The sequence below is a fragment of the Oncorhynchus masou genome, chromosome 1 (genome assembly GCF_036934945.1).
Source record: "Oncorhynchus masou masou isolate Uvic2021 chromosome 1, UVic_Omas_1.1, whole genome shotgun sequence".
Classification (NCBI taxonomy): domain Eukaryota; kingdom Metazoa; phylum Chordata; class Actinopteri; order Salmoniformes; family Salmonidae; genus Oncorhynchus; species Oncorhynchus masou.
In genome coordinates, this window is record NC_088212.1 from 71,254,115 (window position 1) to 71,273,018 (window position 18,904).

At 49.7% G+C, this 18,904-nt stretch overlaps 1 protein-coding gene across 1 annotated transcript in view; it reads right to left on the reverse strand.

Annotated features, from left to right (window-relative positions):
* Positions 1-17,385, reverse strand: part of LOC135549982 (genetic suppressor element 1-like) — a 446,019-nt gene extending 428,634 nt beyond the window's left edge. Inside the window, 1 exon segment of the mRNA XM_064980399.1 lies at positions 14,485-17,385. Coding sequence (XP_064836471.1) covers positions 14,485-17,085 — 2,601 coding nt within the window. The 5' untranslated portion in view covers positions 17,086-17,385.
* Positions 17,386-18,904: the final 1,519 nt, after the last annotated feature.

An 18,904-nucleotide genomic window follows, 5' to 3' on the forward strand; every position in this document is an offset into this window, starting at 1 on the left:
CCTTACAGCCCCCCTACACCTAAAAAATTTAGCACCCTTACAGCCCCCTAACACCCCCCACTCATAAATATTTTAAAATATAATTGTTTACAGCCCCCCTAAGACCCCACCCCTGGACACCCCCTACAGCCAAATAAAAAATTTAGCAGCCCCCTACACCCACCCAATATGATCAGATAAATAAAGCAGCCCCCAGACACAAAAGACAAATCCACCCCATAACATGAACATTAAATGAAAGAAACCCCCCATCACCCATATTTTCCAAAAGTGGGCTAAATTTACTTAAAGAAAAAAACAATAATAGCAATTTTCTATCATCCACTCAACTGAAATATTTTTAAAATATAATTGCAATAAAATAAAGTGCCTTTTGTAGCCTTTGTTCCATGTCCATATTCCCGCGTGTTTCACCCAGATTACAGCCCCCACTTTCTCCACACCCACAGGTTTTCCAGCTTCCGTGAACAGCCCCCCCCGGTTCTCAGTGTCCACCTTCCGTTTTGCCATTTTTGATGGGTATCTGAAAGTTAATTTTACATGCACGACTGCTGTGCCAATAAATATTGAAATGAAGCAGCCTACTGCCCGTCACCGTTGCATTGTGGGAAATGTAGTATTGGTGCAGATCCCCCTTGCTGCGGTCTGCGGGCCGGTTCACCATCCCACCCTTATGTGGCAGCCCTCCATACCCTACACCCACCCTTACACCCACCCTTAAAGCCCCCCTACACCCACCCCTTACAGCCCCCCTACACTCCACCCTTACAGCCCCCTACACCCACCCTTACAGACCTCCCTACACCCCACCCTTACAGCCCCCTACACCCACCAGACCTCCCTACACCCCCCTACCCCCTACCCCCGTTACCCCCCCTACACCCACCCTTACAGCCCCCCTACACCCAACCCTTACAGCCCCCCTACACCCACCCTTACAGCCCCCCTACACCCACCCTTACAGCCCCCTATACCCACCCTTACAGCCCCCCTACACCCCACCCTAACACACCCCCTACACCCCCTTTACAGCCCCCCTACACCCACCCTTACAGCCCACACCCCACCCTTACACACCCCCTACACCCACCCTACAGCCCCCTACACCCACCCTTACAGCCCCCCTACCCCCACACTTACAGCCCCCCTACACCCCACCCTTACACACCCCCTACACCCCGCTTACACCACACCCTTACACACCCCCTACACCCACCCTTACACCCACCCTTAAAGCCCCCCTACACCCACCCCTTACAGCCCCCCTACACTCCACCCTTACAGCCCCCCTACACCCACCCTTACAGACCTCCCTACACCTCACCCTTACAGCCCCCTAACACCCCCTCCCCCCTACACCCACCCTTACAGCCCCCTACACCCCAGCCCCCTACACCCACCCCAGCCCCCCTACACCCACCCTTACAGCCCCCTACACCCACCCTTACAGCCCCCCCCACCCTAACACCCACCCACTTACAGCCCCCCACCCACCCTTACACCCCCACCCCCACTTACAGCCCCCCTACACCCCACCCTTACAGCCCCCCCACCCTATACCCACCCCCCCTTATAGCCCCCCTACACCCCCCCTTACAGACCCCCTAACACAGCCCCCCTACACCCACCCTTACAGACCCCCACCCACCCTTACCCCCACACCCCCCCTTACAGCCCCCCTACACCCACCCTTACAGCCCCCCTACACCCCACCCCCCTACACCCCCTACACCCCCCCCCCTACACCCCCAGCCCCCCCTACACCCCACCCTATACACCCCCTACACCCACCCTTACAGCCCCCCTACACCCACCCTTACAGCCCCCCTACCCCCACACTTACAGCCCCCCTACACCCCACCCTTACACACCCCCTACACCCCGCTTACACCACACCCCTTACACCCCCCTACACCCCCCTTACACCCCCCTACCCCTTACAGCCCCCTAAACCCCCCTACCCCACTTACAGCCCCCCTACACCCCACCCCCCACACTTACACACCCCCACTACACCCCCTTACACCCCACATTTACACACCCCCCTTACACCCACCCTTACAGCCCCCTAAACCCACCACTTACAGCCCCCCTACACGCCACCATTACAGCCCCCCTACACCCTACCCTTATAGCCCCCCTAGCTACCCAGCTGCCTTGGCAGGTCATGTGAGAGACCAGGTGGTTCCAGGGAAGAGGGATAGTGGGTTTGGGGTGAAGAGTTGAGGGGGTGGGGAGGTTAGATTGAGGAGCGAGGAGGGAAGGAGGGGGTAGAGGGGGTGGGATTGAGTTGAAGAAGGCCAGTTGGGTTTGGGTGAAGGAGTATGAGAGACAGTGGGGAGGCGGTAGGAAGTGAGGAGTAGGGGTGAGAGGGAGAGAGGTGTGTGAGGAGGGCAGAGAGACTAAGAGGGGGTGAGGTGGACAAAGAGGGGGTGAGGGGGGCAGAGAGGCTGAGAGGGGGTGAGGAGGACAGAGGCTTGGATGGGGTGAAGGGTACATAGAGGGGGACAGAGAGGCTGAGAGGGGGTGAGGTGTAATTTATGGTGGTGAGGACTTGAGGGGTTGTAATTTAAGGAGGACATCTATCTTCTCCACTCTGGCAGGTCAGATCTGCTATGTTAGACAATAGCTACCCTGCCCTCACAACAAACCTATTTGGCCATTCCCTGATTGGTTGGCTTTGGCCTGTACAGTTAGGGGTACACTGCAGTAACCTAATCCCTGGTTGGTTAGCTGGGTGTGTTAAGGGGTACAGTAACCTAGTCCCTGATTGGTTGGCTGTGTATAGGGCATACTGTATATAGCCAGGTGTGAGTGTCTATTTTGGCTGAGCTCTCTCCCTTGCTGCTGGTATGACTAGTTGTCCTGGTATGGCATCCTAAACTGAGAGGTGCTACAGAACCCTGCTCTCCTCACCTCATTAGGACTATCAGCAGAATGGGGGGAGAGGGGTGAGAAAGGGAGAGGAGGAGAGAGGGAAAGGTGGGGAGGAAAGCATGACTAGAGCAAAGCAGAGCAGACCCCTTTCACAAGCAGACACATGTTGCTAATGTATTTGCCTTACACCAAAACACCATACCTCACCCCTTCAAATGACACATCACCAAAACACCATACCTCACCCCTTCAAATGACACATCACCAAAACACCATACCTCACCCCTTCAAATGACACATCACCAGAACACCATACCTCACCCCTTCAAATGACTCTGAAATAACACACCCAGAACTAAAAGAAGACCTGAAAGAACAAGGAGTAAAGAGATCCCAAAAATCAATATAGAGAATAAAAAGAAAGCACTTTGGCAATGGAACTGTGTGTGTGTGGGAGAGAGGGAGAGCTAGTGAAATGAATACTATAACTTGTTGAACAGGCTGAGTGTAGGAGCTCACGTCTGGCCAGAAACACAGTTCCTCTATTAGCTACTGCCTGCCATACAGTCCAGCTGTGTCCAGGTGCTACACACACATATACACACACACAGTCTTGCATTTCTATCACACACACACACACACACACACACACACACACACACACACACACACACACACACACACACACACACACACACACACACACACACACACACACACACACACACACACACACACACACACACACAGCTGTGGCACAGTCCAGCTGCTTTGCCCGTGTGTTTCGGCGAGCAAACACCTGCTACTGCTCCCAACCCCTGGCAGACACACACACACACACACAGACACACACACACACACACACACACACACACACACACAGACACACACACACACACGCACACGCACACACACACGCACATGCACAGTGTTTGAGGTTTGTTTCCTCTGGCTCGTGGGGTGATCTAAGTTTGGGAGTGAGGGAGTGTTTGAGAGAGAGAGAAAGAGCTGGGCTGTAGTTACATCATTACAGTACTGTCTCTACTCTGTAATTACATTGGTATAAAACCCTAGTAAAACCAGGGCCATGGGAAAAGAGGGGGGCACCGGGGAACTTTGCCAGCTTCCAGCCTGCTCCTCTACCCCTGGCCATACCACTCTATGCCAGGCACTGAGACAGATGCCAGCCGCCTGACCTCTAATGGCTGGCACATGTCAAGTATGTAGGTCTGGGGCACAATGTGGTAGTAGTCTATGGTCTACAGACCACGTCAGCTACAGGCCAGCTGTGAAGTAAGTGACTAACCAACATGTGGTCTCGTTGTGGTCCTTTGTATAACGGAACAGGTTTACTGAATGAATGAATGAATGAATGAGTAGAGCACAAATGAACGTAGGTCATGTTGTGATATAGTTGTTGTTTTCTATGACAGAGGAGAACACAGTGGCCTGTCCTCCCTCTCTGTCCTGGCCCAGGTGCCCTGTCCTGGCCCAGATCCTCTGGCCTTGCCCATATCCCCTGGCCTGGTACAGATTCCCTGTCCTGTACAGATCCCCTGTCCTGGCCCAGATCCCGTCCTGGTCCAGATTCCCTGTCCTGTACAGATCCCCTGTCCTGTACAGATCCCCTGTCCTGGCCCAGATCCCGTCCTGGCCCAGATCCCGTCCTGGCTCAGATCCCCTGGCCTGGTCCAGATCCCCTGGCCTGGTCCAGATCCCCTGGCCTGGTCCAGATCCCCTGGCCTGACCCAGATCCCCTGGTCTGGCCCAGATCCCCTGGCCTGGTCCAGATCCCCTGGTCTGGCCCAGGTCCCCTGGCCTGTACGGACCCAGACTCAAGCAGCTCCAGGCCTAGCATGGGGAACCCCAGCCAGTGGGCTGGCCTCCACACAATACAGACAGACCTCATTCACATAGCACAGCAGCTATTCTCACCCAGCCATTCAGCCTGGCCCTGACTGTACTGGCCTCAATCAACACTGAACAGACCACAATGGGGGAGAATGGGGGGACGGAAAGGAGGGGGAGAACAGGGGATGAGAGCAGGGAGAGAGGAGAGGCCATTCTTGCTGTCCCTTTCCTAAGTCAACACTGCACTCCCAAAACAATGAAAAGGAGGCAGGAGGGAGAGACGGGAGGATATGAGGGGAGGCATGGCCCAGGTCCAAACGCCACAAGTGGTGCATGTCCTGAACAAATCCCACCATCCCAGGCACAGGGGACAATTATGAGAGGACTGGACACACACAGAACTTGAAAGCCGAACCAGGCCCTCAATTTCTCCCCCATAGGATTACCCGTTTTGGTTTCATAGAACACAAAATTGTTCTACCCAGAACCAAAAAGGGTTCTCCTATGGGGCTCTCTCATTTAGATATCTAGATATCATGTTGTTGGGATGTTTTTCAGCAGCAGGGACTGGGAGACTAGTCAGGATCGAGGCAAAGATGAACTGAGCAAAGTACAGAGGGATCCTTGATGAAAACCTGCTCCAGAGCACACAGAACATCCGACTGGAGCAAAGGTTCACCTTCCAACAGGACAACGACCCTAAGCACACAGCCAAGACAACGCAGGAGTGGCATAGGGACAAGTCTCTGAAAGTCCTTGAGTGGCCCAGCCAGAGCCCAGACTTGAACCCAATAGAACATCTCTAGAGAGACCTGAAAATAGCTGTGCAGCAACGTTCCCCATCTAACCCTACAGAACGTGATAGGATCTGCAGAGAAGAATGGGAGAAACTCCCCAAATACAGGTGTGCAAAGCTTGTAGCATCATATCCAAGAAGACTCGAGGCTGTAATCGCTGCCAAAGCTGCTTCAACAAAGTATTGAGTAAAGGGTCTGAATACTTGTGTATTTTAGTTTTTGATGAGGGAAAAAAACAATTTAATCAATTTTAGAACAAGGCTCTAACATAACAAAATGTGGAAAAAGTCAAGGGGTCTGAATACTTTCCGATGGCACGTACACACTCAAGGCTACACACACTGAGCTATTTCACATGAGACCTTAGAGTCTCAGCATTCATTCAGTTCACACTGAGTTCAACAAACTGTCTCCAACCCTGGCACACTAAAGACACACACACACACACTCACACACACGAGCCAACTGGACCCACACCCACTGCTGAAAACAGGACACACACACACACACACTATTTCTCACACACTTCGACGCCAGACTCAAACACTGATGAAAACAGGACATCAGTGCCAAGTGGACACACACACACCCCAGTGCCAACCAACAGGATTGACTGGAACAGTGGGCCAAGGAGACACTGCCCTCTCTGTTCTGTCTCTCTGGACAGGGCAGTCAACTAGGTTCCTACCTGAATAGTGGAGTAGGGGCCAGAGAATGACAAAACCACTCATATTTTCTATGCTAACACAATGGATTCCAACTTCTACAATCTGTACAGCATTAAAATTGTCCTGTCAAGATCAAATTCCGGATCATTGACTTTTATTCATTTACATGTGTCTTGTGGTTCTACACTTTAAGTAAGAAATAACTCAACACTGAAAACCATTCAATAATAACTCAACATTATAAACATGTATTATACTGTATCTCTGACTGGCTGATTCCTTTGAGACAGTTAGTAGTGTCGATACACTAACCATGTCCACTTCCACCTGTGTGACCTCTGACCTCTAATGAGCCCAGGTCCACTTCCTCTCTGAGACCAGGGAGGAGGTCAGGGGTGATTAGGTGCTAACCCCTCAACTACAGACCATTAACACATCAGTCGCAACACCCCCCCTGCCCCCAAACTCTGAAGCAGGACCCTCTTGCTGTCTCCAGTCCGCGGTAAAAATAACTTTCCCCAGCCAAGTCCAGGCCAGTCCCGCCCTGGGGGGGTATCAGATCACCTCAAAGTACTGCAGTAGAACAAGAGCACTACAGCAAATACAATTTAACTAGACTCATTCACTCTTTCCACTCAATGACATTCCATACTTTAAGACAAGGAGAGGGAAAAGGAGGTAATTCAGGGAAAGTGTCATTCTCCCTCCTCTATTTTAGTAACTCCTCCCACTCTTTTTCTGCTAGGGGTATTTGTCAGTCAACTGTTTTTCTAAGTTTGCCTTGCGTATTTTGATCCCTCTGGGCTACTGTCTTGTGCAAACATGGTCGATAGTGTGTGTAACCATACAGTTACTAGTCCAATGCTCTAACCACTAGGCTACCTGCTGCCCTGTGTGTGTGTGTGTGTGTGTGTGTGTGTGTGTGTGTGTGTGTGTGTGTGTGTGTGTGTGTGTGTGTGTGTGTGTGTGTGTGTGTGTGTGTGTGTGTGTGTGTGTGTGTGTGTGTGTTTTACTATCCTTGAGGGGACCATTTTGCCGGACCCCACAAGGAAAAAGTAAATTTTAGGCTTAAGGGTTAGGGTAACAATTAGGGTTAGAATTAGGGTAAGTGGTTAGGTTTAGCAATTATGGTTAAGTTTAAGGTTAGGGGTTAAAGTTAGGGTTCGGTTAAGGATCAGGATTTTGAATAGGAATCAATTGTTTGGTTCCCACAAGGATAGTAAAACAAACGTGTGTGTATATGTGAGTGTATGTGTGTGTGTGTGAGTGTGCGTGCGTGCGTGCGTGCGTGTGTGTGTGTATGCGGGCATGTGTGTAGGCGTGCATGACATGTGTGTGTGTGTGTGTGAGCGTTCATGACTCTGTGTGTGGGTGCATGTGCAACGAGGGACGGGGGACAGGGGGGGGGGTCATTCCAGGTAGATCAAAGGCTTTAATTTTCCATGACGGTGGCTGTGGGCAGCACAATCTCCCCCTTTCACTGGGTGGGAGAGGTGTGAGGCGTGAGGTATGAGGCTCGCACTATGGTGTCAGGCTGCCTCTGCCTAGCTATAGCCCAGCTAACACAGGAACAGTGGAGCAGCTGTTCGTGAGGGTGGAGGGATTGAAGGGTGTTCTATTTGGCAGGGGCTATGAGACACCCTCTTTTTGAGTGATGAGGAGTAAGACAGTGAAGACACGAGCAGCGACGGAGAGAGACTGTTCTAAGTCCTCACAAGGCTGTTGAAATCTAGATGTTTCTAGCTGGATCAGTGCTGAGATCTGGGTCATTTGATATAATGTTATAGAGATATCAGCAGGAATGAAGCATGCACTGCAGGCTCATCTCTATCACACACAGACACACACCCTGAGCGGTCGACCCCCAGGAGTGTGGTGTCTTCCAGCCTCAGAAAGCTGAATGAAAGTCCCCCTTCAGGAGCTGTGAAATAAATCCCCAGAAATAGCTGTGGATTCCATCTGAAACGCCAACCAGTCCGTCACTCTGCCAGCTGTCTACTGGAGAATACAGCCTCTCATGGCTCAATCCTAACTTAAGATATGTACTTGGAACTATAATGTTGTCAATGACATCAATATGATTTATGAATAAGATATGCATGTGTATTTTAAGTTGACCCCTAGACTACTTAAAATGCATAACTAGCATCACTTATGTTGACTATAAAAAAATAAAATCATTCAATTGAATGTCATTTATCTGAACTGTAATTTCCTTTATCAATGGCAATGTTGGCTCCGATAATGCGGAGCCAGCCCAGTGACTGTCAAGCCAAAAGCACAACCCTGTCTGCTGTTTGTGACTATAGAAGTCATTCTGTCTATGCATTGGTCCAGTGAGTGGGACAGGGGTCTTGTTAGCTGCTCTAGAACAGGGGTTCAAACCGTTTTCACTTGGGGAACCCCTTCTAGCATTGGGGAACATCCAGCGAACCAGTGTTTTCAGACACTAGCAGACTGACAATATGTCAAACAGCTCAGGGGGTTAGTTCTTGTAGGAACCACATCAAAATACCGAACCACAAATCCTAAACACACAGGCTCACAAACATGCATACACACTCAGGTACACAAAACACACATACCAACACACTTACACAAACATAACCTTAGAGTTCCATTCTCTCCACAGAGACAGCCCTCCCCTGTGGCCCCCTGGATAATGTAGTATTTCCTGCAGTGACCCTTTATGATGTATTAATGAGAAATGGGATTCCATTCTGCTCTGGTCTCTTTGGCTGGACTACAGATCCCACTAACTCCCCTCCTCTCATCTCCCATCTCTGAGACATAAAGTCCTGTCTCACTGCTCCTCTTCGCTGTTTGTCTTAAATTAAACTGCCTATTATCTAGTATTTTCCATCCCTCCCTTTGTCCTTCCTCTCTGCTCCACTGCTTTCAATGCTCTTACAGTGTACGGGTATCATAAGTCAATACTAGACATCCATCCACGTCTGAGGATGTCAGGAGATGATGTGGAAACGGACCATTAGGGGCAACAGTGAGCGCTGTTACCTTCAAGTAGGTAAACATCTGCCTCTGGTGCAAAAGGTTGAATGTTCGAATCCAGCAAAAGTTGTTTTTGAGATTTTTGTTTTAGGCCTATCCCAAACCTTAACCCTTACCTTAACCACACAGAGTTAATGCCTAAACTTAACCTTAAACACTTAGAAACTTGACATTTCTAACACCTTCCAAATATGACATTTGAGAAACATGGACAAACGTCTAATTCTGGCATGAGAATGTGAGAGCTTATTGGTATAGGTACCACCTCTACCTTTCTATTTCTGATTACCCCCCCACACACACACACACACACACACACAACCTTCCTGTCAACTCCCCCACCCCAGACTCCCCCTCTCCCTCCCTCCCTCCCTCCTCCTCTCCTCTCAGTAATAAATCTGTGCAGGCGACAGTGTCACGACGCCAGAATGTTTTTCCTGTGACAGCAAATACCTCCTTCACAGGATATGGGCCGTGCAGTGAGAACATACTCTTTCCAAACACACACACAGAACACACACACACATTCAAATGTATACATCACGGCCACATTTACACACATATAATAACTGACCCATACATTCATTTCTGAACAGGAACACAGACAGACAGTGGCACACTGATTGAGCTCAGACGCAAAAACCTGTCTCCACTTTTCCTACGGGTCAATGATAATCAACCACCCAGAACAGAGCCTCAGCAGACCACCATAGAAAGATACACACACACACACACACACACACACACACACACACACACACACACACACACACACGCACACACACACAGGTGTGTGTGGCTGATCCCTTGTCATCTCTAGGTTGGCTCCACTGAGTGTAGTAGGACATTGATCATCGTGTCATCTCCTTGACTTTAGAGGCAGACACAACACAACCATACCAGTGACATACTGAGAGTGTTTTCGTTTCCTTAGTCGTCTCTATCATACTAATACTAACAAAGTATTATTTATCGCCACAAGACAAATAGGCTATTTTAATTTCATTCAAATTTGTTCATCAAAATGGTGTGAAGTTAGGATGGGATTGGCCCCTTGACCTGAAGCCTGGTTGGTTGGATGTGTATGACTCCAATTAGACATTCTGGTGGTCTAGTGGTGGTCTAGTGGTGGTCTAGTGGTGGTCTTGTGGTGGTCTAGTGGTGGTCTAGTGGGGGTTTAGTGGTGGTCTAGTGGTGGTTTAGTGGTGGTCTAGTGGTGGTCCATTGGTTTTATAGTGGTGGTCTAGTGGTGGTTTAGTGGTGGTCTAGTGGTGGTTTAGTGGTGGTTTAGTGGTGGTCTAGTGGTGGTTTAGTGGTGGTCTAGTGGTGGTCTAGTGGTGGTCTAGTGGTGGTCTAGTGGTGGTTTAGTGGTGGTTTAGTGGTGGTCTAGTGGTGTTCTACTGGTGGTCTACAGAGTCTGACAGGGAAGTCAGAGGTCACGTTCAACATACATTTTACACTCAAGGAGCATGTTAACCATCCATCCAGCTTGCGTGTGTGTGTGTCAAATGAAATTGTATTTGTCACATGAGCCGAATACAACAGGTGTAGACTTTACAGTGAAATGCTTACGAGCCCTTTTCCAACACTGCAGAGTTCAAAAGTAAGACAAATGGAGGTAACATGTACATGTAGGTAGGGGTAAAAGTGACTAGGCAATTAGGATAGATCATTAACAGAGTAGCAGCAGCTTGTGTGTGTGTGTGTGTGTGTGTGTGTTGGAGGCTACTAAATTAAACGCAGACAGTAGCAGTAGCAGCTTTCATTTCGTGGGCTAATTTAGACCTTATTAAGGTTATTATTAACGAGGAATCGGACAGGAAAACCTAGTTTTAACAAGGTACATTAAATGACACACATGCACATATGCATGCAACACACACACCACAGTGCAGGTACTCATCAGTAGGTGAAGGCAGGTGCATATGCAGAACCCAGCCTCTCCCTCTACTGTTTTACAACGTAACTTGATTATGCCATTCTTAGTGCAAATATCTAAAAATGAAAAAGACCTAGCTAAAAGACAAAGTCAAACCGTTCCTTTGTGGTTCATTTTCTCATCCCTTCTCCACATATTCACCCTGTTTTTTCCCACACTTTCTCCTCCCTCTGCTTTTTAGAGATAAAGGAGGAAGGAGGAGAGAGGGAAGGAGAGGGCAAGAGAGAGCACAGGGGAGAGGGAAGGAAAGAGGGAAGGGGTCAGAAGGAGAGGGGGTGGGGTGGGGTCAGGGGAAGCAGATGGGTTCTCCTCTGGTGACATGAGAGCGATGACAGTTCTTCTCTGGGCCAGATAGCGTGTCACTGGAGGACACGGCACCTGTTTCTCCCAGGCCCCCACCGCCCCCTTTCAGCCCCTCTCACACCCCGGCTCTCTCGCACACACTCAGCTCCTCTAAGCACTTCCTCAGCCATGAGGTCATTGCCTGGCCCAGGCCAAAAACAGCTCTGTCACCTGCACCCCCTCAGACTCCTCAAATCTCTCACATACCACGACACCATTACCCCCCCACACCAAGTAAGCCTCATTACCCCCCCACACCCACACACCAAGTAAGCCTCATTACCCCCCCCCCCCCCCACACACCAAGTAAGCCTCATTACCCCCCACACCAAGTAGGCCTCATTATCCCCCACACCAAGTAGGCCTCATTATCCCTCACACCAAGTAAGCCTCATTACCCCCCACACCAAGTAAGCCTGCTCCGGGATTCTGATCTAGCTTTGTCTCTGAGGGTGTGATCTGATATATAGTTACATACCTGATGATCACAGAAAAACAGAGTGGACTAGACGGAGAAAGAGAGAGGTGGAAACTGAGCTGCACTTCCTAATCTCATGACAAATGTACGACCATATGAAAGACACATTTTTCCCTCAGACTACACAGCGCCAAAGAATTTGAAAACAAACCCAATTTTGATAAACTTCCATATCTACTGGGTGAAATACCACAGTGTGCCATCACAGCAGTAAGATGTGTGACCTGTTGCCACAAGAAAAGGGCAACAAGTGAAGAACAAACACCATTGTAAATACATTAAATACATATTTATGTTTATTTTCTTCCCCTTTAACTATTTGCACATCGCTACAACACTGTATATTGCCATAATATGAAATTTGAAATGTCTTTATTCTTTTGGAACTTTTGTGAGTAATGTTTAACTGTTAATTGTTATTGTTTATTTCACTTTGGTTTGTTATGTACTTCACTTACTTTGCAATGTTAACATGTGTTTTCCCCATGCCAATAAAGCCCTTAAATTGAGAGAGAGAGAGAGTAAGAGTACAGGACAGTTGAACGACCTCCACGGGTGTTCTTACAACAATAAAATGAATCACACGCAGAGAATGATCATCTTTGATTATGAGGTTGAGCATCTCTCTGTTTCACACTGTAAATATTCCTCTGTTGAGTAGCATCAATCTAAACATACATTCTTGCAGCATGAGAAAAAGTATTGTGTGATTCCTTCATCAACTCTAGTCCCAACAGTGGACCTTAATGAAGACCTTGTTCCTATACTTTTCCTCTCCCTCTTCTTTTCCTCCTCTCTCCCTCCTCTCAACCTCCTCTCAACCTCCTCTCCTCTCTCCCTCCTCTCCTCCTTCTCCCACCATCCTTTCTTCCTCCTCTCTCCCTTCTCTCTTCCTTCTCTCTCCTCTCTTCCTTCTCTCTCCTCTCTCCTTCCTCTCTCCTCTCTCCTTCCTCTCTCTCTCCCTCCACTCTCCATCTGCAGTCCCACTTTAATCACACACTTCAACTAACAACTAACACATCTGACTCCAATAATCAACTAATCATGATCTGCACTTTAGAATGCAATTGGTTTCATTGGTTGTGTTTGCTAGGGATGGGGGAAAAGTGTGACACCCCAGAGGACGGGACTTGCCCATCCCTGCTCTAGAGGTTACTTCAGTAGGTGCTTTTCACAGTGCTATATGACCTGACGAAGATCCAACTCAGATCAAAAACATTGTCTTTTTGTGCGTTTGATTAAATCACCATGGGAGTCTACCAGAGTTGCAGACATAGCTTTTTCTTTGATACATTCATCTCGGTAGCAGTTGTGTAATTAGTAGCAACAGCAACTGCTGCTGCGGCCTCCTTGGAACAAGGTCTATCGCTACAAGTTCATCTACAAGACCTATTCTCCTTTTTCCATTCATTTATTCATGGGAGTGTAGAGGTCTGGTTCTGTGAGGACCTCCATCTGGACCACATAGACTGGACTTCCAGGAACAGCAACAGCAGCACTGAATCAGCCACTGCATGATTACACACACACACACACACACACACACTACAGTAAGACTGACACATGACTGGATGAGTCTAGCCTCCACTCTATATTTACACTGGATAGAGCAGGATTTATTAAACAGACATGATCATTACACCACACTGTCTAATAGAGAGTTCACAGCTGTTCCTGACACAGAGGAAACTGTTATTATCATTAGTGGATAACAGCCGTCTCTAGTTGATCTGATAAAGGATACAATCTGTAGTAGCCTCGCACGCACACACACACACACACACACACACACACACACACACACACACACACACACAGTACTAACGTATGGAATCCTGTATACAGCAAAACAATGTACAAAAACCAACAGACTTGGCCAGAAACACATACATGTAAAGACACAAGAAGAAAACGAGGCCAGTGGTGGCCTTGAAATCCCCCCGGTCTTTCTGTGTTGTTTACTGTTAGAGTTCTGATCCAAATGTTTGTTTTTCTAACGACGGGCTCCGATGCTGTACGGATCCCCTGCTAACACTGCTCACTCCCCTGCCAGTCAGAGAGCTAAAGGAACACACACACACGGGTGTGCGCATACACACACACACAACCATAACACTCGAGAACACACCAACTCTCACTTCTCCCTGTTTCAGAGCAGCTTTCCCATAATGGGGGAGAATAGCAATAACAGCCGTGAACACTGGTCCATAATAAACCCCACCTACACACACAGACAGGCACGGGCGCACTTAATTATTATACGACTGAAATCATCCACAAACATCAAGTTAGGTTACACAAACCAATAGCTAACAGACATGAACAAGCACACAATCTACTGAAAAGGATGCATACGACACCACTAAAATATACAACACACCCACAATAGTCAACTTTTAGCATCAAACATCTGCACACTTCCTGGAAACCCCTGTGGCTCAGCCGAGAAGCATGGTGCTGCGAACCGCATACAAACTGCTCCTGTGGAGCTGTGAAGTGAAAAGACCGAAACCTGTGTCTTACCTTGTGTCTGGGGCGTGATGTAGGGGGAGGTGACTCTGTCTCTGTCCTCCCGTCTCCCTGTCCCTCCCCGTCCCTGTCTCTCTCCTGCTGCATGCTCTGTCCCGCCAGCACCATGGACTTACATTCAACACACGAGCCAATCACCAGCTTCCTCCCATCATCCACGAGAAGGGTGCGGCGCCCGCGTGGGGCGTACAGGAACACAGGCAGCCTGGCCACTGTGACCGCACACAGCCCCCCCTGACGCCTCTGCTCCTGTCTGCAGAAGAAGCACACAAAGGCCTCGCAGCTGTACTGTCTGGCCCAGGGAGAGCTGGCCGGCTGGGGGGTGGAGGAGGCTGGGCCTGGGGCTGTATAGCTGGGGGTGGCAGAACCCTGGCTCTCATGTTGAGCCCACTGGGCATGCAGGTCGTGATAGCAGAGGGCACAGGCTGACACCAGGCCGGTGGCGTCGGCAGGTTTGGCGCGGGGAGCGGGAGGGTGGATGGTGAGGAAGGGAAAGAAGGGCTCTCTCTCTCCACAGCGCCCGGGAGGGTTGACATGGAGTTGGAACTCCCCCCCGACCCCTAGCTCTGTCCCACACAGGTAACACACTGATACAGACGCACCATGGCCAGAGGAAGAGGAGGACACCCCCTTTTGGGAATGGGCCAGTCCGGCTCCCCCCGTGGCCAGTGCTGCGTGGTACCTCCCCAGGAAGGAGGTGACAGAGGTGATGAGGTCCTCACTGAGGCTGAGGCGGTACGCCCCCCAGATCTCCTCCAGGATGGCGTAGCATGGAGGACAGCAGTGCACCCGGCCGTTCCTCACTCCCAGGGCACCAGGCGGGCACGGCAGCAGGTTGATGAAGGGGAAATACATGGCACCGCGGGCTTTGCCCACGCCGGCCCGTGCATATGCCACCCTCACATCCCGCCCGCACTCCTGGCCACAGAGGAAACAGGCCTCACAGGAAGCCTGAGACTTAGGTAGGCGGTCCGGGGGCTCTGAGGGGTGCCTTTCCTGTGGAGTGAGGTAGGGAGGGTGGCCCGAGGCTGGTGCAGAGGTGGAGGAGCCCTGGTTGAGGGGGACCACGTAGAGGCGCTGGAGAACGGGCACGTCGGCCAGCTGGAAGCCCTGCCACTGCTGCATGAGGGAGGTGTGGCAGCTGGCACAGACCAGGGTGGTGCCCCCCGGGGTGAGGGGCATGGCGCCAGGGGGAGGACTGTGTAACCACAGGAAGGGGAAGAAGGGCTCGCTGGCTGCCCTCTCCTGCTTCTGCACAGACACACGGAACCTCCCGCCCTGCCACATCCCGCTGCCACAGATGTAACACACACACTCCTCGGGACTGGTACTCCTGTTGGCACCACCACTGGCACCACTCTGGGGCATGGCAATGACCCTCCCGGCAGCGTCCCTGGGTGGTCTCAGCAGGGCCAATACCCTCTCTCTGCTGCTGCCAGCTGCTTCAAACACCTCGCGGTCGTCGTCACTGGTTATATTGATCTCATGGTCGTTGTCAGAGTTGTCAGAGGCTGTAAACCTACCCGGAACACTTTCTCTAGGTGCTGCTGCGTCGCGCCTAGAGGTGACAGTGGTGCCAATGGGTGATAGCCCGTCGGCAGCGTCAGCGAGATCCTCTCCTTTCTGGTGGAATATGAGGGAGGGATGCCTGGTTAAGCTACAGCTGCTGTCAGCAGCGCGTTGGAGAGGGCGCGGGTCAGCGTGTCTGACATTCCCCTCCGCTAGCCACTGCCTGTTGCGCATAATGATCCCGTTGTCCTGCACAGGTGTGTCGACGTGAGAGCTGTCATAGTATCTCTGGGACAGAGATACTGATGATTGAGAGACATGATTCATAATTTTAGCACCGCGCCTGGAAGGCATGGCACTATCCGATTTCGGCGAGTCCTGTGCCTGGTAGACACCAACCGGATAGCGGATAGCCCGTTGAGAGTCAGGGCTGTTTTTAACACTGATAACACTGTTGTTGTTCTTCCTGCTACCGTCTCTGGGAGTTTTGCTGCTGTTGGCAGATGTTTTGTACTTCTCTTTGCTCACACCGGCGCGGTCTACTAAATCCAGTTCTTGGTCTGACATGTTCTCGTTTTCCGAGAAAGAGGAGAAATCTGACTCGTTCCCATCGTAATTCTGGCTGCTGACACTGATTCTCCTCTCCATGTCATAGGAGATGTTCCACTCCTGTGGTATCCGCCGAGAGTCGCACTGGTACGGCCTCTTCAGCCAGTACATACGCTTCTCTATTGGTGTCCTAGTCCGCTCGAACGAGTTCCACTGCTCCCCCAGAAAACAGTGGCACACGGCGCACACCGTAGCGTGTCCATCCGGGCTGACTTCACATGCCCCTGGCGCTGGCTCTTGGTTTTGTAAAAACGGGAAAAACGGACTATTCTCTTTCGGATATTTCACTTGTAATCTCAATTCTTTTCCGGGCGAAACGCCGCTTCCACAAATAAAACAGTGAACCAATCCTATCCCATTCCGATCAGCCCTGGAAGTGTTGCCATGCGATGGGCTCTCGTCCCCGGGCATTATTGCAGCCATGAATCGGTGTTTCCGAGATATCGGTATTAAATCCTTGTCACGGGGGTCATTCATAGTTCTAAAAACACCCCAGACTACATGACATAATACCAAAAGCGCAATTCATTCTAACAAACTCATACCTTCTTTACAAAAGTAGGCTATGCAACAAGACAGCGTATCGCGTTCAGCCTACTCACGGTGAATAGATAGCCGATAGCCCATTGAAACTGCAGCACAGGCAGCGAACCGTAGACTAAATTCCTGGCTCTCAAGTATTCCGTTAGAGATAATCTATTCAAACCGTCCATGAAACATTGAGCAGAAACGCAGTGTCTCCAGTCCGCAGTATAGGACAGCGAACCCGTGGTAATGTGAGAAGAAAACTCTTGTTAGAATCACGGGTCACCTCTCCTACGAACTTTCCTGCGCTCTGAAAACTTTGGCTGTTAACTCGCTCACACTGTACACAGCGCCATCTCCAATTCACTGGATCAGTTTTCAGATACCCTCGCCGCTGCTCCCTCATATTCAAACCTTCTCAGCAGAACTAACTGATAAAAGAGGGTCTCATTATTTTTTATCCAAATTACGTATCTGTTGAAGAAAAAGTTCAACGTAATCATATCTTATCAAGCAATACTGTGTAGGCCTATTGATGTTCAGATCCAGTGTGATTAGAATAGCCCTAGCTTATAATTAGAGTAGGTCTTGGTTTTAAACTGCTATACCCGTGATAACATTTTCACACGTAATGCATAGACGGCCATTATTGATATATGGAAATATTTTACGCACATTGAAATTACACACGCCAGAAACCAGGCTACATATTGCATTTGCACGACTTCCCATGTAATAGCTGCCATGTAAATATAGACTTTATGCTAAATATTACAAACTATTAATTTAATTACAATAGGCTGTATCGCCATAATAAACAGCCAGAAGAGAAAGAAAAGACTTGTAAGGCAGCAGGATCCTGAGGTGAACAATGTGAGCCATTGTTCAAGCATTTGTGAGAGCTGTGCAAGATGCATGACACATTGAAACAGAATCTGTATGTGTTCTTAAAACAGAATCATTATAATAACCACAGGCTGTCAAAATCTTGAAAACATTTGTCTGAAATATGTTTTTGCTTCTTCCAATTCTCCCCAATGTTTCTTTCATTGCAGGAATAAGTGGTGCAGCTCAAACAGAATGGCTCTTGTATTTTGTCTATGACTGTTAGCTGTATTGTACAGTTCCCACTTGTCCTGGATCCTCAGGGGACGGCTGTGGGGTGCAGCCCCACTAGCCACACCTGTTTTGGGGATTAGGTTCAGCCTAGCCCCCCTCTACACTGCATGGATGGAAGACCTTGACAGGGACCACACAGTCTGGTGTCAGACAAGCCCCTTCAGATCTCAGCAAGCAATGTGCAGGACGAATTCACATTCGCAGAGATAAAAACAATCATCATGAACACACACACATGGATGAAGAGAACATGTTGTATGTGGAGCAGTTCAGTAAGTTGGAACGCAGCCAACGGATGCCACACTGCAACAAAAGGCTAAAAGGACTTTGAGACATGAAAGTACATGCGCAAGCACACACACACACACACGCACACGCGCACACGCACACACGCACACAGACACACGCACACACACACACACACACACACACACACACACACACACACACGCACACACGCACACGCGCACACGCGCACACGCACACACACACGCACACACACACACACACACACACACACACACACACACACACACACACACACACACACACACACACACACACACACACACACACACACACACACACACACACACACACCCCTTCTGACTCCCCAGTGCAAACCAGTTAACTCAAACTCACACCAGTGTAG